Source organism: Dendropsophus ebraccatus, chromosome 8 (assembly GCF_027789765.1).
Source record: "Dendropsophus ebraccatus isolate aDenEbr1 chromosome 8, aDenEbr1.pat, whole genome shotgun sequence".
NCBI lineage: Eukaryota > Metazoa > Chordata > Amphibia > Anura > Hylidae > Dendropsophus > Dendropsophus ebraccatus.
In genome coordinates, this window is record NC_091461.1 from 16,192,635 (window position 1) to 16,219,513 (window position 26,879).

General features: G+C 43.7%; 1 protein-coding gene, 1 long non-coding RNA gene and 4 other non-coding genes across 10 annotated transcripts in view; 5 read left to right on the top strand and 1 right to left on the bottom strand.

Moving 5' to 3' along the window:
* Positions 1 to 307: 307 nt before the first annotated feature.
* On the top strand, positions 308 to 26,864 carry NCAPD2 (non-SMC condensin I complex subunit D2). 4 transcript variants are annotated; one of them, XM_069979923.1, is made up of 32 exons: positions 308 to 421; positions 3,029 to 3,155; positions 3,872 to 3,947; positions 4,519 to 4,577; positions 4,918 to 5,099; positions 5,173 to 5,312; positions 6,063 to 6,190; positions 10,210 to 10,333; positions 10,741 to 10,888; positions 11,515 to 11,712; positions 12,305 to 12,439; positions 12,658 to 12,745; positions 12,843 to 12,999; positions 13,093 to 13,208; positions 14,843 to 15,034; positions 15,846 to 16,020; positions 16,290 to 16,374; positions 16,508 to 16,641; positions 17,105 to 17,237; positions 17,414 to 17,498; positions 17,619 to 17,771; positions 18,453 to 18,631; positions 18,734 to 18,839; positions 18,948 to 19,071; positions 19,159 to 19,314; positions 19,973 to 20,150; positions 20,232 to 20,326; positions 20,858 to 20,938; positions 24,196 to 24,379; positions 25,767 to 25,896; positions 26,162 to 26,299; positions 26,591 to 26,864. In XM_069979923.1, the coding sequence occupies exons 2-32, from the start codon at positions 3,038 to 3,040 to the stop codon at positions 26,674 to 26,676; spliced, it is 4,083 nt and encodes a 1,360-aa protein (XP_069836024.1). In that variant the 5' UTR covers positions 308 to 421; positions 3,029 to 3,037; the 3' UTR covers positions 26,677 to 26,864. The 4 variants fall into 4 exon arrangements, with proteins under 4 accessions (XP_069836024.1, XP_069836021.1, XP_069836022.1 ...); XM_069979920.1 differs by lacking the exon at positions 308 to 421 and adding an exon at positions 1,160 to 1,431; XM_069979921.1 differs by lacking the exon at positions 308 to 421 and adding an exon at positions 1,160 to 1,431 and having other exon boundaries at positions 18,453 to 18,626; positions 18,732 to 18,839.
* On the top strand, positions 1,147 to 1,445 carry LOC138800215 (small nucleolar RNA U85). Its single transcript, XR_011364416.1, has one exon. It is a non-coding gene; the product is annotated as a small nucleolar RNA U85 (small nucleolar RNA).
* On the top strand, positions 4,044 to 4,342 carry LOC138800214 (small nucleolar RNA U85). Its single transcript, XR_011364415.1, has one exon. It is a non-coding gene; the product is annotated as a small nucleolar RNA U85 (small nucleolar RNA).
* On the top strand, positions 5,469 to 5,767 carry LOC138800216 (small nucleolar RNA U85). Its single transcript, XR_011364417.1, has one exon. It is a non-coding gene; the product is annotated as a small nucleolar RNA U85 (small nucleolar RNA).
* Positions 8,827 to 9,131, top strand: LOC138800217 (small nucleolar RNA U85). The gene has a single exon (XR_011364418.1). It is a non-coding gene; the product is annotated as a small nucleolar RNA U85 (small nucleolar RNA).
* LOC138799117 (uncharacterized) overlaps positions 10,668 to 26,879 on the bottom strand; it is a 41,897-nt gene continuing 25,685 nt past the window's right edge. For both annotated transcript variants that reach the window (XR_011364221.1, XR_011364220.1), the window contains exons 2-3: positions 18,485 to 18,571; positions 10,668 to 10,876 (exon numbers count right to left, since the gene is read on the bottom strand). This is a non-coding gene — a long non-coding RNA (uncharacterized lncRNA). The remainder of the gene's footprint in view (positions 10,877 to 18,484; positions 18,572 to 26,879) is intronic.

Genomic DNA, 26,879 nt, shown 5'->3' on the forward strand with positions numbered 1-26,879 from the left:
TAAAGGTATGTGAGAAGGTTTTGTGAAAATGATGGAAGATCCAGCCAGTCTGCAGCTATACGTCCGCTATTGGCCATTCTCCCTGCCAATCACCCGCTATGGTCCAATGAGATATCTTAATCTCTGCTGAAATCCTATTGGTTCACGCCTCTGTCAATCTTTAGTTCTGCTCTACGATTGGCGCGTGTTATAGGCGCTGTTACTGGTCAGCCTTGCTCTAATAGACCCGCTGTGATTGGCTGTATTTACCTTCTTCGCTGTGAGCCGTCCGGCTTCGTGATTGGCTACATTTTGGCGGGAGGAGCAGATTTGAAGTCAGCGGGTTAGAGGGGAGTTATTGGTTTCTCTGGTCGCCGCTCCCGGATAGTCCTGGTTCCCGTCATCGTGAAGCGGCCGGGCCTCAGACCGGGAGACTCCTCAGGTACGGCTCGGTGCTATGGTGCACGGTAATCCCTCTGAGCTCTGTGGTATTACAGTGCGGCTTCTGTACTGGGGTCACTAAGGGCTCACGTATATAGGGCTGTGTGCTCACACGGTGCAGTAGCGGTTTCCACGTAGGAGTACTGCGTTATGTGAACACAGCCTAACACTGCCTCAGAGCTATAACTCCTATCATGTTGTGATGGCTGTGGTAGTTTTGCAGCTGCCGGAAAGCGACACCTTGGGTATTAGTGATTCAAAACAAACTGGAATAATGATCATTGTATAATAACCAGTGACTACTCTGTACTGCAACCCCTGGACTGGGGGTAAATTAAAGGGATAGTTCACAAAAAATGTTTTCAAATCAAGTGGTGCCAGAGATTTGTCATTTACTGCTATAAAAAAAAATAAATAAATAAATCTTCTCTTCCAGTACTTATCAGCTGCTGTATGTCCTGCAGGAAGTGGTGTATTTTCTCCAGTCTGACACAGTGCTCTCTGCTGCCTCCTCTATCCATGTCAGGAACTGTCCCCATAGAAAACCTCTCCTGCATTGGAAAGAATACACCACTTCCTGCAGGACATACAGCAGCTGATAAGTACTGGAAGACTTGAGATTTTTAAATAGAAGTAAATTACAAATCTATATAACTTTCTGAAACCAGTTAATTTGAAAGAAAAATATTTTTGCTGGACAACCCCTTTAAGATTTCACCCCCATCAGCCGTGTGATGAGTCCAAGGCAAATGTGACTCCTGCGTCCCCTGGGTATGTCCTCTGCTCTTTGCCTCCGGTCTGTAATCTTGGTGGCCGTGTATCAGTATCTCGCTGCCGCTGTAAGGCCAGACCCACAGCACCTAGTATTGCCGGTCTGTCTCAGTACATCTGCCTACCAGAGTGTGTGGGTGGAGACTGAGGAGACCTACAGGATGGAGCGTCCGCTGAGGAGGCCGGGCAGGGGGAGATACCCACTAAGAGGGGATGCTGAGACATGAGCACAGATCTTTGGTAATCTGATGGCTACACGGAGAATGTATGTGTGACATATGAGATTTGTGACCCACGTCTAACACCAGCCTGTCAGGATCTACTTTTCCCCAAATGTATATAGGTCCAGCAGCACCATGGTATATAGTCCAATGACGCTGTGTGCTTCAGTGGCTGATGTGTGCCCGAGAGTCCACCATCACAGTGTGAACACAGGAACGACTTATATGAGATGGAGCACCCCCTCACTATCTGCCGTATAAGGCTGCGTTCACACTAAGTTTTTGCAATCCGTTTTTTGCCAAAAAAAAAAGAGGCTGTTGTGTGCATGCGTTTTTCCATTGACTTCAGTATAAAAAAAGGCTCAAAACGCATAAGGTTTTTTTTAACTAAGGCTGGGTCCACACTACGTTTGTGCAATCCATTTTTGCCAAAAAAACGGATGCAGTTGTGTGCATCTGGTTTTTGATCCATTTTTCCATTGGATTCCATTATGAAAAAAAAAACGGATCTGTTTTCTTTAACAGACACAAAAATGAGATGACTATGGTATTGTGTACGTTAAAAAAAAAAATCAGTCTTTAATAATGGAAGTCAATGGAAAAAACGGATGCACACAATTGCATCCCTTTTTTTTTTTCTTTTTTTTTTAATCAATTTTTCATCCGTTTTTGCAAAGTGTATGAAAAATCATTGCAAAAACGTAGTGTGAACCCAGCCTTACACAAACGTGTCTGACCTTACTTTTGTGTACGTTAAAAAAGGATGCATTTTGATCCATTTTTCTATTATAATGGAAGTCAAAGGAAAAACAGATGCACACAAATGCATCCGTTTTAACGTAGTGTGGACCCAGCCTTAGCAAAGTCCAAGCTTTGTTTACAATATCTGGTACAGGAAAAACAATGTTTCAACCCACTTGATAAAGACACATGTGGGTCTAAACGCTGCATTTCCTGTACCAGATGTTATAAATAAAGCTTGGACTTTTTAATGAAAGTATTGTATTGCCAACCAAAAGTTATACAATTCACCAATATACACTTATTACGGGACATGCCTGTAAAGTGCTTATTTTCCTGCACTTACTACTGCATCAAGGCTTCACTTCCTGGATAACATGGGGATGTCACTTCCTGGATAACATGGTGATGTCACTTCCTGACTCCCAGAGCTGTGCGGGCTGTGGCTGCTGGAGAGGATGATGGCAGAGGGGATGCTCAGTGTCCCTTAGTGTCCCTCTGCCATCATCCTCTCCAGCAGCCACAGCCCGCACAGCTCTGGGAGTCAGGAAGTGACATCACCATGTTATCCAGGAAGTGACATCACCATGTTATCCAGGAAGTGACATCACCATGTTATCCAGGAAGTGACATCACCATGTTATCCAGGAAGTGAAGCTTTGATGCAGTAGTAAGTGCAGGGGAAAAAGCTCTTTAAAAGCATTAGCTGTAATAAGTGTATATTGGGGATTTGTATAACTTTTGGGGGGCATAACAATACTTGATAAAAATTTTCACTGGACTTCTCCTTTAAGGACCCTTACATTCAGTATACGATTAATTTCACCCCATCAGCCTTGTGAGTAGAGTAACGTGATGTCTTCCTTTTTGTACAGGTCTCCATCATGTCTGTCCAGTTTAATATCCCTTTAGCTTTTAAGGACTTATTGAAGAGCGGAGGTGTAGGCCAATATGTGGTCCAGGAGGTGCTGCCTGTACGACAGCTGGCCGCTGACCTCAGTGGTAAGTCTGCAGAAACGGCTTATTTTCTGTAACAATTGTGTACCCTATAAGTTACATTAGCCCATCGGAGATCGTGTCATTTTGACATCATTCCGAGTAGAGATGAGTGAATTTACAGTATAAGCGAAGTGATTTGTAAGCTCAGCAGTTGGCTTATCAGCCGGCTGTTTTTGAACTCCAGGTGCCGGGAAAAGCTGGATCCAGTCCTGGGGATACTAGGAAAAGGTTCCAAGAACTGGATACAAGTTTTCCCAGTATCTGGGGAGGAGCAGCACAGAGTTCATAGGCAAACTTTTGTCATGTGTTTTTACAAATAAGTCTAAGGGTCCTCTTACATTTAACAATATTTAGCCAAGCACAGTCCCATACGTGCGCTGATCAGCAAGATTATTTCTCAATTGCGTTACAAGGCATGATCCATAACCAGCCCGGGAGTCATTGCTTCATTGTTGGCGCAGCCATTTACGTACATTGCTATCGCCCACAGATATCTCTGTAAACAGGTGGTGTGTGTGGCCATTAAATGTATTTGCCGCACAAAGGATCAAATCAGCTGCTGAGGGCGATTGTTCCACGCTTACCCAGGCCTGTCAGCTAGAAGAGCGTTCCTAGGAACAATCCTTAGAAATACTTGGCCCATGTAAAAAGGCTTTATGAGACTCTTTATACATATTGATAAGTATGTACGCATGACTATGATGGTCTTGTTTTGGCAGCATATAAAGCCGCACTTCGTTCCCACGGTCCTAAATGTGTTTTACAGCACTTTGATTCGCTCTACAGCATCTTATAGTAAGTAACCAGTGAAGTAGTGTACGCAGCCTGTAATCTATTTCTAGTTCAGGTGTAAAATATATTTCAGAATGTAATAAGATTTCACCCCCATCAGCCGTGTGATGAGCCCAAGGCGAATGTGACTCCTGCGTCCCCTGGGTATGTCCTCTGCTCTTTGCCTCCGGTCTGTAATCTTGGTGGCCGTGTAGCAGTATCTCGCTGCCGCTGTAAGGCCAGACCCACAGCACCTAGTATTGCCGGTCTGTCTCAGTACATCTGCCTACCAGAGTGTGTGGGTAGAGACTGAGGAGACCTACAGGATGGAGCGTCCGCTGAGGAGGCCGGGCAGGGGGAGATACCCACTAAGAGGGGATGCTGAGACATGAGCACAGATCTTTGGTAATCTGATGGCTACACAGAGAATTTTTATTTAACTTGTGCAGTGTATGTGGTCAAAATGGAGTTGTAAGGTCTGACTTGCCTGTGTGTGAAAATTGAGAGCCACGTCTATCTTTGCTATATTGTTAAAAGTGAAGGAAAATAAAACCCATCACACTTATGCATTCCCCTGTTGGTTTCTGTCCTGCAGCCATTTCCGCTCTGTGGATGTTGCCCTTAAAGAAGACTTGCTTGAACTGCTTGTCAAAGGTATGGATGTGGGGGCTGAAAGAAGTATTGTCACATGACCAAGGAAGTAAATAATTTTATTGTATTCATAGAGGGATTATATTGGCAACAAAGATTATGTCCCAGGACCCATTGGTTGTGGAATCCTTTAAGTCAGGAATAGGAAGCCTTTCAGCCCTCCAGCTGTTGCCAAACTACATTACCCATCATGCCTGGACAGCCAAAGGGAATTGTAGTTTTGCAACAGCTGGAGGGCCGAAGTTTCCCCATCCCTGCTTTAAATAGTCCAGGCTTTAAGCAACAAAAATAATGCAGTTGCTTGGCTAGAATTTTACTTACTCACACTTTCCTTAATCTGTAGCCAATTCTCAGCATGCGAGTGAGCTTCCCTCCGTCCTCGAGGATCTGTCCTTGTCTACGGCCGAGCGTAATCTCCATCTGAACACCCTTAAGATGAACTGCTTTCTGCTTTTGCAGCTGGTGGAGGCGTTTGAAGTGGAAACGTATAAAGCTGCTTTGGGCAACGTGGAGCCAAGCGGAAGGGTACTGAAGGACTCTACTTTTGGGGAAGTCATTGCGTGGGCCTGCCTGTCATCACTCTTTTGTCTGTGTTTAGGGAAAGAGGACAAAGTCCAAAGTGGATGGATTTTTGTGGGAGAACGAGAGAGAGAATGTTCTGCAAGCAGTCACACATCTACTTCAGCTGGACGTCCGGCGGCTGTGGAGCATGTCGCTGATAGAGGAGGAGTTTATCAGGTTTGTCGTTTTTATCACAGTGGTTAGAGATGGTGTACTCTTGTTCTCTTCTGCACACCATTTTAAAGGAGTTTCTATTTTTGCACTCCTATATATTCGTTCTGGGTTCAGTTGTTTCTTTACATCACTACTAGGGTTTGTCTACCAATCCATTCTGCTGTGTGATGAGTCCAAGGCGAATGTGACTCCTTGGTCCTCCTGGGTTTGACCGCTACTCGTTGCCCTCGGTCTGTAATCTTGGTGGCTGTGCTGAAGCTTCTCACTGCCGCTGTAAGGCCAGACCTACATTAGCACTTGTTGCTGGTCTTCCTCATCCCTATTCTGCCTACAAGAGTGTGGTGTAGAATGTGAGAGGACCTACAGGATGCACGGCGATCTGGGCTGAGCCGAGGTCACTACTCTATAAAGGAGGTAATGGGGAGGCATGAGCACATATCTTTGGTAATCTGACAGCAAGGTCAAGGATATTGGTTATGACTCTTAACCCTCCACCCCACCCCCGAAACCTCCTATAAAGTGAGTGTGTCTCCCCCCCCCCCCCCCCCCCCCTTTTTAGCATTCAGACTCCTCCACAGGTGTAAGGGGTTAACTTTTACTAGAACAAGCACCATGACGTATGATATAAAATAAGATATGAAAAATAAGGTATGCAAAATTTACCCTTTACACTTGTGTAGAGAAGTCAGAATGCCAAAAGGGGGTTACAGTGTCATTTTAAGTATTGGAACTAATATTGGTCTTTCTCCTCAGTATGGTTACTGGCTGCTGTTACAAAATGATGGAGAATCCAAGTATGGGAGCCCTGAAAAACAAGTCTCTGTGGGAAGCCTTGTCACATCTGCTTGGTGTAGCTGTGAAGCGCTCCAATGACCTCCTAAGTAAGTCTTTAACCCCTAGACGACCCTGGACGTAGGGTTACGTCATGGAAGTCTGTCCCCAGACGACCCATGACGTAACCTTACGTCACGGGTGTTATTCCCGCTATGAAGCGCGCTCCGGAGCGGAGCGCGCTTCATAGGAGGTGGGGGCCGGCTGCAGTGAGCAGCCGGGACCTCACCGGCAATGACACGCTGCAGCGATCGCGCTGCCGCGTGTCATTAACCCCTTAAACGCCGCGATCACGGCGCGACCGCGGCGTTTAAGTGTAAGTGACAGGGGGAGTCCCCTGTCACTTACCGATCGGGACCCCCGCAGTGTGACTGCGGGGGTCCCGATCGGTATAACGGACTGCTGGAGGTCTCTTACCTGTCTCCATGCGGTCCGATCGGCGATCTGCTACACTGAGCCTGCACAGGCAGGCTCAATGAGCAGAGCGCCGATAACACTGATCAATGCTGTGCCTATGGCATAGCATTCATCAGTGTAAAAATCAAACTAATCTATGTACAAGTCCCCCAAAGGGACTTCAAATGTGTAAAAAAAAAAAAGTTAAAAACACTAATACACTACCCCAAAACCCCTCCCCCAATAAAAGTTGAAATCACCCCCCTTTCCCATTATATAAATAAAACATATAAAAATAAATAAATAGATAAACATATAATATACCGTAGCGTGCGTAATTGTCCGATCTATTAAAATATAACAAGTGTCATTGTGACCGGTAAACGGCGTACACGAAAAGAGGGGAAAAAGTGCGCAGATTACCGATTTTATGTTACATTATATATATAAAAAAATTAATAAAAAGTGATCAAAACGTCCGATCTTCACAAATATGGTATTAATAAAAACTAGAGATCATGGCGGAAAAAATGACACCCCATACAGCCCCGTAGGTGAAAAAATAAAACCGTTATAAGCGTCACAATAGTCCCATTTTATTTATAATTAATTGCCAAAAAAAAGGATTTCATTTAAAAAAAATATATAACATTAGAGAATCTGTGTAACGTGCATATGGTTGTGTTCGGACTGACCTATAGAATAATAGTGTCATGTCGCTGTTACCATATAGTGCATAACGTAGACACAGGAACCCCCCAAACGTTACCATATTGCATTCTTTTTTGCGATTTCATCAGTTTATATCTTCATAAATAATATATTTGGAATTCCATCATACATGTTATGGTAAAATGAATGACGCCATTACAAAGTACAACTATTCCTGTAACAAATAAGCCCTTACATGGCCTGTAGATAAAAAACTGAGAGTGCTAGAGCTCTTAGGAGGGGAGGAGGGAAAAACGGAAACACTAAGATCAAAATTTGCGCGGTCCACTGGGTCATTTTGGGCCTGGTCCTCAAAGGGTTAAAGGAGAGAGTAAACACACTAATGTGCAAGATCTTGGTAGGTGCAAGGTGTGCAGGAATTACCACAGCGATTAAGTATTTGCTATATGCCAGGCTAAAATCATTGGCTGTTTATGGCCTTCACAGTCGGTACAATCACACTGACATGTCTGACCTGTTTATTGCTAGAACAAAAAAGCAGACACTCTGCCTCTTCATCTCCGCTATAAACTGCCAATCTGAGTGGTCAACAAGATTATTTTGGAAGTTTATGGAACTTCCATCAATTCTGTCTACCGGACGTTCCATAGGCTTCCATTATAACATACACCACTCATATTAGCAGAGAATGCACACTACTAAGCCTGTCTGCCCCTTCGTTCTAGCAATCGGCGGTGGACTCTGCACCCAAACCCCCACTGATACATCTGACATGTCACTTTGACGGCAGAAGTTTTTTTTTTTTTGTTTTGTTTTGTTTGTGTGTTTTTTTTTTTTTTTTTTTTTTTTAATGACTTTGTCGTTATTTAAGGGCCGGTTCACACTGGGCAAACACAGCGCAATTCCGTGGCGGGGCTCTCTGCCGCGGAATCCCGCCGTGCTCAGTGTCTTGCTTTGAGTGAATGGGAGAGCGCGCGCTCGTCCACTTCCTCTCCGCTCAAAGAATGAACATGTTAGTTCTTTGAGCGGCGGCAGCGGAGGAGCGCACGTCCTCTCTGTTCACTTACAGCAGCACACGGAGCACGGCGGGAAATCTCCGCTGCGGAATTCCGATCTTGCTCAGTGTGAACTAGCCCTTATACTTTAAGTTCACACTACGTATATTTCAGGCAGTATTTGGTCCTCATTGCAACCAAAACCAGGAGTGGATTCAAAAGACAAGAGAGGCTCTGTTCACACAATGTTGAAACTGAGTGGATGGCCGCCATATAACAGTAAATAACGGCCGTTGTTTTAAAATAGCAGCAAATATTTGCCATCAAATGGCGGCCGTCCACTCAATCACATTATGTGATCATAGCCTTTCTGTGTTTTCAATCCACTCTTGGGTTTTGGTTGCTATGAGGACCAAATACTGCCTGAAATACTGCCTGAAATATACGGTGTGTGAACCCAGCCTAAGGCAGGTGAGCAGCGATGATTGACATCCGAAAGAGAGAAGCCAGCAACTGTAGTAAAGCTGACGTATTCCCTTGCAGTCTAAGAATTGAAGCACAATCACTTTCTGGCTGCTGCAGTTTTCTGTCTGTTTTGTTTATGGTGCCCTGTGTTGTCTTCTGCCATGTGATGAGCTAAAGGCAAATGTGACTCCTCCATCCGTGGGTGTGTCTTCTGCCCATGGCCCTCGGTCTGTAATCTTGGTGGTTGTGGAGCAGTGTCTCGCTGCCGCTGTAAGGCCAGACCCACAGCAGCTCTTATTGCTGGTCCTCCCAAAACTGTAAGCTTTACTGCCCATCAGAGTGTGAGGGTGCAGTAGTGAGGAGACCTACAGGAGACCGTGACCTACAGGGGGCTGGGCAGAGGTCGTCACTCTCACAAAGGAGATGGGAGAAATGATCATTAATCTTTGGTAATCTGATGGTAATTTGTCTAATTTCATCTTCTAAATTGTGCAATGCTTAAGTTTAGGTTTTTTCAATTAAGGGTCTGCCATATTCTTATTATCCTATTATGGCTAATAGAAAAAAATGTAGAATTGGTATTTGACTAATATCCAGAGCAAAAAAGGAGTGCTTCCCCCTTCCCCTTTGCTCAAGGTATAACAGGAGGGAAGCACTTTTTCAAGGGAATCTGTCAGCACCTGTTCTGGGTTCTGTGGTGCTGACAGTGTGATGGTGTGTGTCTTAGTGCGTGTGTTACCTTTCTTTTTCCGATGGGTGCTGTACTTTGTCCCCAATCTGTGCCGTGACTTTCTCTGCAAGTGTCAGAGGGGTAGTGGTGATGTGTTTGTGCCGCGCACACCCTTGGCAGTTTGTGCATGTGCCCTGGTTCTGTGCATTGTACAAGCTCCTGTGGACCGAGTCGCGCATGCGCTGTAGTGCGTCGGAGCGGCACTGAGCAAAGCAATTGAGGGCAAAGGCTTTGGCGCTCAGTGCGCCTGCGCCTCTCCGCACTACAGTGCATGTACGAATCAGGCTGCAGGAGCGCGTACAATGCACAAACTGGCAAGGGCGTGTGCGGCCCTTGATAACAGCGCAGCTAAAGATGCCATGAGGCCCGGAGGGCGGGCACAATGAATATTCAAGAGAAGCAAGGAAGTAGTGGTGAGGCGGGCTGAAATGCGGCACAAAGGCATCACCACTACCCCTCTGAGACTTGCAGAGAAAGTTACGGCACAGATTGGGGATAAACTACAGCACCCATCGGAAAAAAGGCGCGCACACACACCATGACACTGTCAGCACCCCAGAACACGTGCTGACACATTCCCTTTAATAATCTGTTACAGACTTCTAAAATGTAAATATTTCTAACCTAGCCATGGGATGGGCCATGAATATTGGATCAATGGGGGGGGGGGCTGACTCCAGGCCCCCCTGCACAGTAATGGTGCCGTAGTGCTGCCTCTCTGCAGCTCTTCACACTTGTTGTGGCTGTATGTGCTATTACAGCTTGTCCCATTCACCCTCAGGCTTAATGCGTTTGTCTTGTATCGTTTCAGGTGTCAGCGTGAAGGTTATTCAGCTATTACAACACTTTGAACACCTAGCACCGGTGCTGGTCCATGCCGTGACTCTCTGGGCAACTGAGTATGGAATGAAGTCTTTGGTTGGTGAAATCATGAGGTGAGCAGCTCCATTCATCTGCCTTAACTGCGTCCATTAGCTTTTCCCTTTCCTTAAAGGATACCTATGATCTTTACAAACTTCTCGTGATGACATATGGAAAGTTTCTGTTGTAGAGAGTTTGACTGCTGAGGTCTCCCCCAATAACGTAGACTAAGGGGGGAAGCGCTTGGCTTAGCTCTATTCCATTTGATTCTGGGAAGCAAGTGGTGGTCCGGTTCATAGAATGTCTGTCTGGTTTTCTGTGAATTTGTCACTCACCTTGGCTGTTCCAGGTGTGTGTAGAGGGATCTAGTTTTTATTTCATTAACTTTTTTTATTCTTTTACCTTTCTCTATGTATTTTATTGTATATTATAGCAGCATCTCCAGCTAACGTTCAGTCACTCCTCAAACCCTATCTTACAGAAAAATTGGACAGAAGTCATGCCAGGATCTCTCCCGAGAAACTGCAGGAGTGAAGACATTATATACCTTTATAACTCAGCTTGCAGAGAAGATTCCAGCAATCATGATGCCTAATATTAGTGTTCTTCTGGATTACCTGGATGGAGAAGTAAGATTAAAGTGTCACAATCGTCTTTATTTCTGCAAAAAAAAAAAAAGTAATTGGGTTTATTAGCCGAAAAATGCATTTTTATCATGAAAAAGCAGTTTGAAGCTCCCCCCCTGTTTTCATGGTTTTCTATGAAGAGGGGAGGGGTGGACGGAGATGAGGCACCAAAACAGGACAACAAAGAGTTAATTTACAGCTACATCACTGGACTCTCTCCTCTGAAGTCAGCACTGACCCCTGAATACCGCCTTTAGCACAGGTCCAGCTGTGTAATCCTTTGTTCTCTGCTGGCGACTAATCTCTTTCCTCCCCTCTCCGTAGGTTACACAGGGCTCATCTGATGTAAAGAGTTGAGATTTCCTGATAATGAGCAGTAAGTGAGAGAGAGGAGGTGGGGAGAGCCCGGGGAAAGGCTTTTTGAATGCAAATAATGGCATATTTGCCTAATAAACCCAATTACACAGTTTCTTAAAATCGCCTGGACTATTGATTTCTGCAAAAAAAAAAAAAAAAAAAGAAAAGTGACACTTTTAACCCGTTATCATTTATTATTTGATATCTCTTCGCACCAGCCGTTAATGGATAAGCTTTTTTTTTTTTTTTTTTTTTTGGTTTGCTCCCTCTAGCCGTACATGATGCGGAATGCAGTACTGACTGTGATGGGTGAGACGGTCATTCGTGTCCTTAACGGCGACAATCTGGATGAATCTGAGAAAAACACCAGGGACAGTTTTCTAGATACTCTTCAAGAACACATACATGATGTGCACACCTTTGTTCGTTCTTGTGTCCTGCAGATTTACAATCGTATTGTACAAGAAAAGGTAAGCAACGTGTTTTTGGAATGTTCCTATGGTGATGTGTGGCTTGAAGCTTCTTGAAGACTCTATATTTGACTGCTCACCCTTCAGCTTATATTGAAAAGGATAAGGGTCCATTTACACAGAGATTATCTGCCAAAGATTTGAAGCCAAAGCCAGGAATGGATTTGAAAAGAGTAGAAAGCTCAGGCTTTCCTTTATGACCTGACCTGTTTATAGTCTGTTTCTGGCTTTGGCTTCCAATCTTTGGCAGATAATCTTACTGTGTAAATGGACCCTTACATGGTGTCATGAGGTTACTGGGTCAACAATCATTTCTGTGGCCTGGCTGCACAATTTAGCCGCCTATGGGTTTTGCAGTAACGCTGATTCACATCAGACCATGTAAAAGTACTCGTAACTATGCTCTCATTTTTGGGAGTAGGACTGCCCTTCTGTGGAGAACCATATTCATTGGCTCAATTTCTGTTAACTGTAAAAAGAAAAAAACAATTAGAAACAATTAGAAGCCTATAAGTTGCCACTTAGCATTATGTATGTGGGATGTCGGCTTCTGGTCTTAGCAGTGTTTTTTTTTTTTTCCTTTCTTTTCTAGGCTCTGCCATTGTCTCGGTTCCAGGCAGTAGTCACACTAGTGGTTGGTCGTCTATTTGACAAATCTGTGAAGGTCTGCAAGAATGCTATACAAGTTCTCGCATCTTTTCTCGCTAACAATCCTTTCACATGTAAGGTAAGTTTCTGATCTAGTTGAAATATTCCTCAAAATTCTCCTCTACACCTAATGCCTCATCAGTGGGTACATATATTTGTTTGCTACCTCATCTTTCTAATGTATTTTTGAGCCCCTTGCTATTAGTGGTGGGTTTAAGCATTGGCCTTTCTGCCTCAAAAATGGCCTCAACGAATTGTAGATATGTTTAGGTAACGGAGTGACACATTCTCTTGCAGCTTAGCAGTGCCGACCTGAAAGGTCCTCTGGAAAAAGAGACAAATAAGTTGAAGGAACTTCAAGAAAAACAAAGAGGGAAGCCTCCAGGTGTGTGCTTCAGTCCTCCCGAAGTGCTAGTGCCAGTCTGTTTCCCCACATAATCTTGTCTAATTCTGCCTCATTGCTGCTGTTCCTTAAATTTTAGTGGTGGTTATATCTGCGAAAGAAGAATGGGAAGCCATGTTACCTGAACTGCAAGAGACCCTGGATGCCCTTGAAGATGATGAGGATATTGAAGAAGTGACGTCTCCCCAGCAGCTATGTGAGCGCATCTTGGTCCTCTTAAAGAGCACCAGTTACAAGTCAGTGGACTTAGAAGCCTGAAAGGCCTGGGGGAGTTCATATTTTCTTCTTTTTTTTTTTTACCAAGCCCACACCATATATCTGTTTTGCAGAAATGCTATCCGCTTGCTAAAGAAAGGCATCGCTCTTTATCCTGAAGACCCTTTGTTTTCAGTGGAGCAGGAGGAGAATGCAGAATTGATGACAATTCTGGAGAAAATCTTCACTGGTATGGAAATGGTTAAGTCTCCTTGTATCAAATATAATTCCTCACCTTTTTATATGCATTAAATTGGCGGAATTCACAGTAATAGGGGGAGCTACGTGTATAAAGTTTTCTAAAGGTGGAACAGAGTCTTCAAAAGTATATGTGCCAAGACTAACACTTTAAAGCCTGTGACACTCTCTGTTGAGCACATAAATAAGTATTAAAGGGGTTATCCGGCGCTACAAAAACATGGCCACTTTCCCCCTACTGTTGTCTCCAGTTCAGGTGCAGTTTGTAATTAAGCTCCATTTACTTCAATGGAACTGAGTTTCAAGACCCAACCAAACTGGAGACAACTGTAGGGGGGGAAGTGGCCATGTTTTTGTAGCAGTGGATAACCCCTTTAAGGCATTATTTCTCCATGTCCAAGAAGGAACCAGTTTGAAGAGGTTTCTGTTGTCTTATCTGAGGGCAGCATAAACATACAGAAGCTGATGACTACAGTGTATTACTCAGACTGTGAAAGGCAGCGTCCCATAGTATCTGTGCCGATATCAAGGAGACCTGGCACAGGGAAGTAGTCCACTCCATTATGAATACCCTCTGTAATCCCCATGCGATGCCACTAATGGACAGCTGGCAATACGCCCAGGTGACCACATGGCGCTTGGTTTCAGGGTTATTAGAAGAATACCTGCATTACATGTAATACTTTTATGATCAGCTTCTGTCAAAACCCAAATGGAAGCATCTTGTTTTATAGACCAGCATTATAGTGACTTTATAAATGCTTGATCGTGTGACACAACGTTCAGGATGCTCTAATTCTTTCTTTGTGAGGTGATAATAGAAAGGATGTCTGATCACACAAACATTAAGTGACCCTTGCAGCGCAGACTACAGTAATAAGAGCACTACCGTCGTACATCTTATTTACATTCATAGTCGTTTCAGTGTCCTCCTAAAACATATAGAGGCCGTGCTTCCAGACAACATTGATGTAAAGATGGACTCGGGGGCATTCACATGCTTTGTAAATCATGGATGCTGCAGGCCGGCTTCAGAAACTCCCGGCATAATGTATAATTATGATGCCAGGAGCTCTGAACCCGCTCAGATCTTTCAACTATATTGACACAGCCACACTTATGGAAAGTGTGATTGCCCCCTTACGAACTGCTGAATCTACTTCATTATAGAATATGAAAGCTAGCAAAAATCTTTAAATATCAAACATTTTATTTTTAATAAAAAATCTTTTATTTTCCACTTTAGAGAAACGTTTAACACTTCCAAAAAACTTTGTTACAAAAAACATGGCCACACTTCCCCCTCTCTTGTCTCCAGATTGGGTGGGGTTTCAAACTCTGTTCCGTTGAAGTAAATGGAGCTTAAATGCAAACCGCACCTGAACTGGAGACGAGAGGGGGAAAAGTAGCCATGTTTTTGTAGCTCTGGATAACCCCTTTAACTATCTCCCCATATACAGCGCCGTTAATAGTCCCCTACAGCAGCATTGGCAATAAACAAACATTATACCGACAGACACTTTTCTTTCTACATTGATCTACTCTTCACTCCTCCAGTGAAGTATAAATTTTATTTTTTTATTTCTATTTATAATATTTATATTTTTTATTTCTTTTATTTTTTAGCAGAGGATAAAGATTCAGACCTCACAGACAAAGTTCCAGAAACGATTACTGAACAATTGGAGGAAGACCATTCTGAGCTGAGCAAGCAGGAAATGTTGGTTCAGTATTTGACTGATGCTCACCATTTTGCAGTAAAGATAGAGGAAGCTATTGATGTGATAAGTAAGATGATGTATGAAGCGGCATCCTCTGGTAAGTGCACACTGTCCTTTTTAAAGGGGACCCATCACCATGAAAATGCTACGTAATCTATTAGCATCATGTTCTAGAGCTGAAGGAGCTGAGCAGATTGAGATGTCTATCTTCATGGGGAAATATTAAGTATAACTTGTAATTTTATTGGTTGAAATCTGTTTCCATTCTAAAGAGTCCAGTCTATTGAGTGACACCGCCCACTGGACTCCTTAACACAGAATGAAATCCTTGCTCAATCATGTTACAAGTTGTACTGCATTTTTTTTTTTCCCTCACATAGCTTATAGATCAATCTGCTCAGATCTTCCTGCTCTATAATATGTTTGATTAGATAGCATTGTCTTGGTGACGGGTTCCCTTTTAAAGGGGTTTGTCCAGCGAAAATATTTCTTTCAAATCAACAAGTTTATATAGATTAGTAATTTACTTCTATTAAAAAATCTCAAATCTTCTCATACCTATTAGTCACTATGTCATGTAGGGAATGTTTTATTTTCAGTCTGACACAGTGCTCTCTGCTGACATCTCTGGTCGAGACAGGAACTGTCCAGAGCAGGAGAAGTTTTCTATGGGGATTCATAGAAAACCTGAGACAGAGTTCCTGTCTCAGCCAGAGATGTCAGCAGAGAGCACTGTTAGACTGAAAATAAAACATTTCCTGCAGGACCTACAGCAGTAAGTAAATTACAAATCTATATAACTATGTATATAAAAAGATTTTTGCTGGACAACCCCTTTAATAATAATTAGTTTAGTTAGCTTAGTTATGTTTTTTGTTTTTTACACATCTGCAACAACTGTTTTACAGTGGTACAAGAAGTCATAGAGTTCTTTGTGACAGTTTCACAATTTGGGGTACCTCAGGCTGTGATTGGAATACGCCGCATGCTGCCTCTCGTATGGTCAAAGGAGCCCGGTGTTCGTGATGCTGTGGTTGGCGCATACCGGCAACTCTATCTCTGTGCTAGTTCAGAGTCTGAAAGGTAACTTGTGTGTTATGTAAAGATGGTTTTCACATAAACTGCTTCTTATAATACATCCATGGTGTTGAGTATACGGCAGATTACTACGTTGTAATCCAAAAGCACTTCCTTTTAGTTTTATGGAGGCATCAGTCATGTTTAAAGAGATGCTGTCACAAAAAAAAAAAGTAAGAAATTAACAAGATATGTAAGGGGTTGTTTTGCATCTACTGTTGTGGAGTTCACATGAGAGATTTGTTGCTCTTATATTTTTCTAATTTTCTGTTCAGGGTGAAAGCTCAAAATCTGATCCGTAATCTGTCTTTGCTTATGGTGGACTCGTCTGCTGGGGTCATCCAGTCTTTGGAGGAGATAGTAAGCATTTAGTTTGATATATATAATCTCAATCTATATTATCAATTTTGCATTTGTATGAAGTGCCTTGTCATAATCTGAAACTTATAAGACATAGGAATTTTTCACTAACTTGACCTTTTCTTGCATTAAGGTTTTGGAGTTTGTACAGAAAGAGGAGATTCGCCCCTCTGTAACACAGTTGCTTTGGGAGAAATTTACCCTTAAGGTGCCTTGTTCTAACGTGGAGCGTCGGGCTGCCGTCATGTTGCTGGGTATGATGTCTCGGTGAGTTGTAATTTGGTTACGGATGGGTTCACACATCCCGGAATCGTAGTGGATTTCATGCTGCAAGTTTCTCAGCGAAATCTGCTGCGATTCCTGGTACTGTCAGTTTGTGGCTCCTAGCTCCCTGGTGTCCCGCTCAGCCAATATGTTCCCTGTCCCGACGCAGCCACTGATTGGATGAGCTGGGAGCCACAGAAGCAGGCTGGAGTTCGGACTAGTAAAGTATTCACTGGTCAGCTTTGGGTTAAGGGGGCAGTTTTTACATACACTCAGCAGAATGAAAAATCCGCTGCGAGTATGTAAATCCATAAAAATGGGACAGCACCGGCAATCAGTGTATTTAGCTGCAGAACTTGCAGTGCAAAATCCACCATGATTCCAGTACATGTGAAGCTACCCTTTAAAAGTTATTTTGAGGTAAAGTTTACAATTTCATGGTTAACAAGCCTGCCTATTATTTAAGGGGCCAACCAGAAATCGTACTTAGTAACTTGGAAACTCTAGTGACGGTGGGCTTAGGTCAAGATGTGCAAAAGGATTACCAGCTTGCTCGAGAAGTGTGTAACTGCATCTTGAAAATCACAGATGGACAGAAGGTTGGTGTGTATGTCCTTTCTTGGCAGTGATAGATTTAGAGAAATTAGAGGCAAGTAACTTTAACTTGTGAATTCATGGTGTCTTGATCTCTTGCACAGACAAAGTGCTTTCAAAACTTCATCCATGCTAAATAAATATATTAGATTAAAAATTTTAGTTTTTCTCCCCACAATAGTCTACTCTTGGAAAGAAATCGCCGCCTCTTCGTCTTCCAAGGGACCACTGTCTCTACCAAAATCTGACTGACGCTGTGGTTGGAGGTGAGTGATCAAATATCAAGACTTCCAGTTCAGTTATTCAGAGGTTTGTTAAGCTGCATATGAGAATATCCTGTAATTTGGCCTTGATACGTTAGGTTACTCCCCTCCTTCTCTTGTTAGGAATCACTCAGCAGAGCATGCACTGGCTAACCTTTAAGGAGACTGCTATTAAGCTTGTGTATGAGATGGGGGAAGAACCTGAGGAAATAAGTGCAGACATCTTACAGCGATGCAGCCAGCAGGTCCTGCAGGAATTGAACAGCCAAGGGGAAGGTGAGTTGAAGGATATAAACTCTGGGATGACAACACCAATACTTTAAATATTTCCGAAGAAAATGTATACATAAGGGCTGATTTATAGAACATAACACATTGGAGGGAGGCAAAAACAGTTTGAGCCATTTTTGCTGGGTTTGAGTTGCGCTTGTGGACGGTAGGGCGTAAACTAGCTGAAATCTGTGCTGGTGTACACTTTAGTTGGGGTGCATGAGCAGCTCAGAGGCGCATAGATTTATACTGAGGCTTGCACTCCAATAAATGCAACTCATATTACTCAGATTTGTCTTACAATATAAATAGAATAGGATACCTACCCTGCCTAACAAACAATGGTGCATATCCAGTAATAGCTAACCTTAGGCTTGCACTATTACATATAAATCCAGCTTGCCTGTGCACTGAAGGGGTTAGTTAAGATCGACATATGAGACATCAGTCTTAATAAATCTAAATCTTCCAATTTTAGTTGGTGAACTGTTCATTGTAGTTGCTGCTCTTTTTCTATGCACTGATGCTGTATTCAGCATTCGCTGTCACACTGACCCCTTGACCCTGCACTGTGAAAAATAACCAAAAAAAAAATTGTTCTGGTGATGAACTGTAGTGTTTAAATGACCAAATGTAATTGAACACCCAAGGAAAAAAAATACTAAAGCTATCTTCATGGCCATCTAGCATCCACATTACCTGAGTTTCTCCTCACCCACCTGCTGTCCTTGGCCGGAGATGTTGCTCTGCAGCTTGTGGTCCACTTGGAATGTACAGTCAGTGCGGAGCTGAGGAGGAGGCGGCTCCTAAAGGAGGAACAAGAGGCAGAAAAAGTAGGAAAAAACAAAGGAAGGAAGAGTAGTAAGGTGAGTGCTTCATACTAGTGATGGTAAAAATAAGAGGCAAATGTTTGAAGCTTTCACACAGACACTCTTTTTTTTTTTTTTTTTTTTTTCCTGTGTGTATAGGCGAATGAGAGTATGGAGGAGGAAGACATGGGTCTGGTCGGTGCCTCTGCAGATGATGCAGAAGCTGAACTTATCCAGAGAGTTTGCGACAAAGAGCTTCTTAATGGTGAGTGAGACCTAAGCCTGTGACCTTTCAGCTGCTGTCTCTCACTGAAGGTTTGTTTATGTATATAGCACATAAGTCGGTATAACCTATTATCTATCTTTGCAACAGCACAGCAATACCTCTCTGCCTTTTTGCCTCTTATTCTCCGTGTCTGCAAAAATACGGGGAAATACAACGACCCAGCCTTGTGCACAGCAGCCACTTTAGCACTTATGAAGTTTATGATGATCAGGTAACCTCTACCTTACTGATATAGATATAGATTTTGTTGCTGCTTTATATCAGAACCCTTTAATGCTCATTTTTTATCTTTCTGCAGTCCAGATTTCTGTGACTCTCATCTGCGTCTTGTTTTCACACTTCTGGAGAAATCTCCATTGCCAGGGGTTCGATCAAACATCATGATTGCGTTAGGAGACCTCAGCATCAGATTTCCTAATCTTATTGAACCATGGACCTCTCATCTCTATGCCAGGTATATTGTTTGTAGTAATAAAGCAGTACTCAATACAGTAACTTTTTGTATCAGACTTATAAATGTTCAGTGATGTAATGTTGTACCAAATAAACCATTGGTATAATAGTAGTATTGTTATGGCAGACCTGGAGGTAGTTCACTACTTGCTTAAATGTGAACTGGAATAGCGCTACAAAGTACCTGTCCAGGTTGTGTGCAGTTCGAGGAGGAAAGCAGAGGCGTATGAGACCGGCTGTGTCACGGAGCGGCCGGTCTCTGAGAAGATCATCCCGCAGTCCCGGCAGGATGATCTTTCCAGCCGCAGTGTTCTGATGTGGGCGCATCAGCGCGCGCCCGCCCGCATCAGAACTCCACACAACACACAATGAAGCAAGGAGTCGGAGCCGCTCGCTTCATTGTGTGAACTGACAGAGCTTTCTGTGGCCACAATTCACTGAATTGTGGCCGCAGAAAACTGACATGTCAGTTGTTTGCAGCGCCGTATGGGATCCCAGCTGGAGCGTATACTATAGAAGAGCATGCGGCCTTCCTAGGCGTACAAAGTACGGCCGTTGTTGCCGATTGCAACAACGGACGTACTTTCACGGTGTGTGTGAGCCTAATACTGGATAACTCCTTTTTTTAATTGCCATTCCTGTTCTCCACTTGCTTACAGGCTCCGGGATGAGTCTCGTGAAGTTCGTAAAACTTCAGCCATTGTAATGACTCATTTGATTTTGAAGGACATGGTAAAGGTTAAAGGTCAAGTCAGTGAGATGGCGGTTCTCCTCATAGATTCCGACCAAGAAATAACGTCTTTGGCCAAGAACTTCTTCACTGAGTTGTCTAACAAGGTAAACTGAGCAGGGTTTGTATTGCTGGTGTAGAATACCTCCAGTGAGATGACTCTGGTTACATATTCTTCTGTCTCCTAGGGCAATGCAGTGTACAACCTCCTACCGGATATTATCAGCCGCCTGTCAGACCCAGACACCGGTGTGGAGGAAGAATCTTTCCACACAATCATGAGGTAACTGTCCAAAACTAATATTCAACATAGAAAATAGAATATTTGGTCCATCTAGTCACTAGTGACTTGCCAGAATTAGTATATAAGGTCTTTATAGCATCTGTCCTTTGTCAGTACATCCTGCCTCTGTCTGGACATTGCATGGACTATGAATGGCAGTCTCTCTCTGATCCTGGTAGTTCAACATAGACAACTCCCCCCCCCCCCCCCCCCCCCCCTTCCTTTTTTTCTTTTTTTTTTTCTTTTCCTCCTTTCTCTTTCTCTCGTAATCTGCACTGAAACTCTGCAGCAATAAACTATAGTGTACAGCAGTGAATTCACACAGTGTAACAGTCCATAGCAGATTGTAGACTTCAAAATTTGTTGGGCCATTGCCATGGAGTTTCATAGCAATGCAAAGAGTACAATGTGCTGTAAATGTCTCACAGGAGTCCCTCCTTTAAATGAGAAGACTGATTCCACAACCTTTTTTTTTTTTTTTTTTTTTTTTTTTTTTTGTTAAACTTTATCTGACTTTTCTTGTTCCCTCAGGCATCTGCTGTCATACATAACCAAGGACAAGCAGACTGAGAGTCTGGTGGAGAAAATGTGCCACAGATTCCGTACAGCCAGGTAAGTCAGTCCCATATAAACATACCTGCATTCAGTCACTGTGACAGGTTACTTCTGAATGGATTAGGTGCCACCTCTGTCCATGTCAGGAACTGTGCAGAGCAGCCACAAATCCACATACAAAACCTCTTCTGTTCTGGGCAGTTCCTGACATGGACAGAGGTGGCAGCAGAGAGCACTGTGTCAGACTGGAGAGAATACACCACTTCCAGCAGAACATACAGCAACTCATAAGTACTGAAAGACTTGAGCTTTTTAAATCTTAGGGTCCATTTACACAGAAAGATTATCTGCCAAAAGATTTGAAGCCAAATCCAGAAACAGACTATAAACAGAGATCAGGTCATAAAGGAAAGCCTGAGATTTTTTTCCTCTTTTCAAATCCATTCCTGGCTTTGGCTTTAAATCTCTGGCAGATAATCTGTCAGATAATCTTTCTGTGTAAAAGGACCCTAAGTAATCTATTTTTTTTTTTTTTTTTTTTTTTTTTTTCTTAATTGCTTTAAAGAGTACCTCTTTAAAGGGAACCAATCACACACAAATTGGCCATAAAGATAAGGAAACGTGCTGGTACATCAGCCAGCACGCTTCCTAACCATCCCCCTGTCCCCTCCGTCCCATGAACATTCAGCCCGCAAAGTTAGTTTAATAGTGTCCCGCACTGTATGCAAATTACCATCTAAGTAGTCAAGGTGGGCGGGCGGCTGGTCAAGTAGTCACGGTGGGCGGGGGCTTCGTCATGTAGTCACAGGCTCCTGGGCCGCCTCCGGTGCTGTAATCACGCCCCTCCGGGCGTGTTGTAAAGCGGCTCCTGGTGACGTCACTCGGGGGGGCCGGCACTGCACGTCGGCCACGCCGACGTCTTTACTAAGCTGCGCATGCGCAGTACAGTGGGTGAAGACGCTGCTGTACTACGCCGCGCAAGCGCAGTACAGCAGCGTCTTCTCAGGCTGCACTGCGCATGCGCAGCTTAGTAAAGACGTCGGCGTGGCCGACGTGCAATGCCGGCCCCCCCGAGTGACGTCACCAGGAGCCGCTTTACAACACGCCCGGAGGGGCGTGATTACAGCACCGGAGGCGGCCCAGGAGCCTGTGACTACATGACGAAGCCCCCGCCTACCGTGACTACTTGACCAGCCGCCCGCCCACCTTGACTACTTAGATGGTAATTTGCATACAGCGCGGGACACTATTAAACTAACTTTGCGGGCTGAATGTTCATGGGACGGAGGGGACAGAGGGATGGTTAGGAAGCGTGCTGGCTGATGTACCAGCACGTTTCCTTATCTTTATGGCCAATTTGTGTGTGATTGGTTCCCTTTAAAGGGAACCAATCACACTAAAATTGGCCATAAAGCTAAGGAAACTTGCTAGTAGATCAGCCAGCACTCTTCCTAACCATCCCCCTGTCCCCTCCGTCTCGGGTACATACAGCCCGCAAAGTTAGTTTAACAGTCTCCCGCGCTCTGTGCAAATTACCATCTAAGTAGTCACGGTGGGCGGGTGGCTTCAAGTAGTCACTGTCCTGGGCCGGCCCCGGCGCTGTTATCACGCCCCTCTGGTCGTGTGTGGAAAGCGCCGCATGGTGACATCTTTGCGGGGGGCGGCATTGCAAGTTGGCCACGCCGACGTCTTTACTAATGCGCAGTGCAGCCGGAGAAGACACTGCTGTACTGCACCTGCGCGGCGTAGTAAAACAGCGGCTTCGCCCACTGTTCTGCGCATGCGCAGCTTAGTTAAATCATCGGCAATGCCAACCCCCCCCTAATGTCACCATGCAGCACTTTCCACACACGCCCAGAGGGGCGTGATAACAGCGCCGGAGCCGGCCCAAGACAGGGACTACTTGAAGCCACCCGCCCAACGTGACTACTTAGATGGTAATTTGCATAGAGCGCGGGAGACTGTTGAACTAACTTTGCGGGCTTTATGTACAGGGGACAGGGGGATGTTTAGGAAGCTGGCTGGCTGATCTACCAGCACGTTTCCTTAGCTTTATGGCCAATTTTAGTGTGACTGGTTCCCTTTAAGGACCTAAATAGGTTTCAGATCATTGAAGGTTAAAAAAATAAAGTGCTACAGTTATGGTATTAGCTGTATAGGGACAACTATGAGAATTTTGTATTTTTATAACCTGAAACTATTCTGCAGTTATTTATTTGTTATCTTAGTCACACTGTAATGTAAAAGGTACTACTAAAATAGCAGGGATGTGGTGGCCTTCCCTTACTCAGATCATATTCGTACCTACATTTATATAGAGCAGACTCTGCACTTGCTATGCTGCGTGAGAACTTATTAGTTATGCTTATGCCTTTTAAATTATGTGTTGGCATAACAAACGGTAAGTGTCTGTCTGCTCAGTGACCACTTGCTGGGTGCAGACCCCGTAAACTGTAATGCATACAGCAATCGCCTCTTGCCTACAGGTTGAACATGCGCGCTGAGTAAATGTGAACTAAACAGAGTCCTGCATGCCTCACTGCCTAGTAATTCCTGCTTCTTGTACTGAATTTAAAGTGTCACTGGTCAAATTTTTTTTGCAGAAATCAATAGTACAGGCTTTTTTTTTTTTTTTTTTTTTTTTTTTTTTTTTTTTTTTTTAAAGAAACTGTCATTGGGTTTATTAGCCGAAAAATGAATCTTTATCATGAGAAAGCAGCTTAAAGCTCTCCCCCTGTCTTCGTTCTCCTATGGAGAGAAGGAAAAGAGAAACCAAAACAGGACAACAAAGTTAATTAAAAGCTACATTACCCTCTGTCCTCTCTCCTCTGATGTCACCACTGACCTCTGAATATCCCCCCCCCTGCTGAGGAATCCTTTGTTCTGTTTTCTGCTGCTGACATTTCTCCTCAGTCTTCTTCCCCCCCCCCCCTCCCCTCTTCATAGAACAGACCGGATGCGTCTGATTGAGATCTCCTAATTCTGAGCACTGGATGTCAGAAAGGAAGGGGGGACCTGGGAAAAGGCTTTTTAAATGCAGATAATGGCATATTTGCCTAATAAACCCAATTACAAAGTTTCTTAAAATCACCTGGACTATTGATTTCTGCAAAAAAAAAAAAAAAATTCACGACAGTGACTCTTTAAATGTTTGGCAAAATCTCATCTATTAAAATTGATTTCTTATGATGGCTATTTCTAAGGGGTTAATACAGTCCAATCGAGTACAATTTCTTATTACATCTGTGTGCTGTGAGACAGGGTTATTCCCTCTGGGCTTCCTAAAGTCTAAATTTATTTGTTTCCCCCCTCAGAACTGAGCGTCAGTGGAGAGATCTTGCCCATTGTCTTGCCCTCCTGCCCTTTACCGAGAAAGGTCTTAATAAAATGCAAGACTGCTTTGACTGCTATGGGGACAAGTTAAGTGATGATGCCGTGTACAACTCCTTCCTAACCGTTATAGGAAAGATGCGCAGGGGAGCAAAGCCTGAGCTCAAGGTAGGAGTCCTAATGCCCTCTTCTATAAACCTGGAGTGTATGAAAAGCCTGAGCTGTGTGCAGGGATAATGGGGGACTGGATTATGGAACTATGTAAAACCTATAATAAACGTATTCCTCTTCACTCCTCACCTCCATGACACTGCAGATGTTGTTCTCTTCCCCACAGCCCTGGTGTATTATACCTGAATAATACATAATAAGCTTCCTAGAAGAAGCTTTTCTTTATCCACTTTTGCGTGAATAAGACTTGCTGAATCTATGGAAAATGTCCCTAGTGATGTAGCGACAAATCTTTCCATCCTACCTTTAGTCTTTCAGAACACGTCAGCGATTGAAACCTAATGCTTTCTTGCTGCTGCTGGTCTTATTGTTGTAGTCATGAATGAGTCCCTTTCACTTCTATGTGCTGCTGTATAATGCATCATAGTCCTGTACATTACACGTGTTAATACTATTGCTGTTTTTTTTTTTTTTTCCTACTCTTCTGATGGTTCCCCTTCAAATTTAGACAAATGTATGACCTGCTCATTTGTCCCTATTGCACAGGTATTGCAGAGGAGGAAGGTAAGTGTCTTATGACACTGTTCCAGTAGAGTTAGCAGTTTGCTCCACTGCCCAGCTCCTATAGCGCTGACCCGGCCTGCTCCATTGGTTGTGTTTAGAGAGGGGCCGGCCAGGGTGGGTAGCGCTGTGGAGACAGGCTATGCTGGACCTCAGAGCAAGTTACTAACTGCACTGAAACTGCGCAGAGGAGGAAGGTAAGAGACATCTTCCTCCTTGGCGTCTCCTGTGCAAAAGGAGGCTATCAGTAGGTTAGATTTGTCTATTCTGCTGATAGTTCCCCTTTAAAAGGCCTTTGTATGTAGTAGTATGCGGCCTATTCCATGGGCAGCGTCAAATGTAAAAATACCCCCTTATCACTGACAAGTTTAAGGCTAGCTCTACACAGTGATTCCTATAACCAGAAACCACAATGTTGCGTGACACCTCCACTTATTAAAGTGAATAGGGTCACGTTGTTAGTGCGGAGTTGTGTGACCAGGCAGTACGGTATTGATTTATTTTTAGTTGGTCTGGACAGGAAAACAAGATCACAAGCAGCGTGGCTGGTAAGTACTGTATAGACTGCTGCTTGTAATCTGGAAACTGACAGCACAGATATATACATATCCTATGTGTAGGGCTGGGCGATATTGGCCTAAATCAATGGCTTATGGCTTTCCGTCTCTAATAATCTCCATGGTGAATATTGAGAAACTACAAAAAGGCTAAGTATTACATACACACAAGGAGTGTGAGACCTTTACTAATAGTTAATCTTTTATATGTTGGAGATATGAATATATTGTACAGTAGTTGATTTGTGGTGGTTTTCCTCTTACAGACACAGATTGATGAGTTTGAGCACAAGCTTAGTGTCTGTCATAACAAAGGCTTAGAGAACATGGATGTCCCAGGGGAAGTGACCCAGAATGGAGACGCTTCACCATCGGCTTTCAAGAAGAATCTGCCTGGTAAGTAATGTTTCCTGATTTGCTTCCCTTGCAATTTCTTAGTGGGTATTTAACATATTTTAAAGGGGGGGGGGGGGTGTCTTTATTTTACTAGGGACACAATAGACTTTTGTGGCCTCTCTGGTCTCCTGCTCAAATCTGTGTGAGGAAGGGCTGACCTGGAATAGACAACCTGTGACCATTAGTGGGTTTGTTCTATGGGACGTGAATAGAATCATTGACACCTGTCCAGTACAGATATTTAGAAAACGTATTTCCTTTTCAGGTAAGAGACGTCCTCTTAAGGCTGTGAACAGGGCTACGAAAGCTTCTGAAGAAAGTGAATTTCAGACACCAAAATCTCGTGCCCCAAAGAAAAATGCCAGGAAGGTGATGGTGACGTTCTCCAGTGATGAAGAATCAGGTGAGAAAGAGATACGATGACAAATGGGAGCAAACTAATCAGAAGACATGAAGCGGCCTGTACTGCTCCTTGGTAAACAGCCGCATGTCCACCGTGTGATGCTGTGCAGGTTGTCGCGTGTCAGATTGTTTCGGTATGGGTTATTAGACAATTGGTTGGCCAGGAGTTAGAAATGTGTCTGTATTATACATGCTGATTGCTGCAGGTTTTCAGTTGATCTGCCATGGTACAATACAGTAGGAGTACAATACAGAGGATTACATATTGCCCATTTTTTGTTTCTTTTATCAGATTTTGAAGCAGAGTTGAGTGAAGCAGAGACTCCTAAAAATCCTACCCCGATCAGACGCACATCAACTCGACCCCGTGCCCGGTGACCAGGCCTGTGAGAGGCTCCTCTATGATCATTGTGTGTAACTCCTTTGTCTGAGCCTTTTTTATATGTGCTTTTTGTATAATAGTCTGATTAAACCATCACACTCTTCTTACACATCCTGTGTGGTCAGATTGTTTTCCAGCTAAAGTTTGTCTTTGTAGATTTACGATATTAACACCAGTTTTGTTTCATGAATACAGTCAT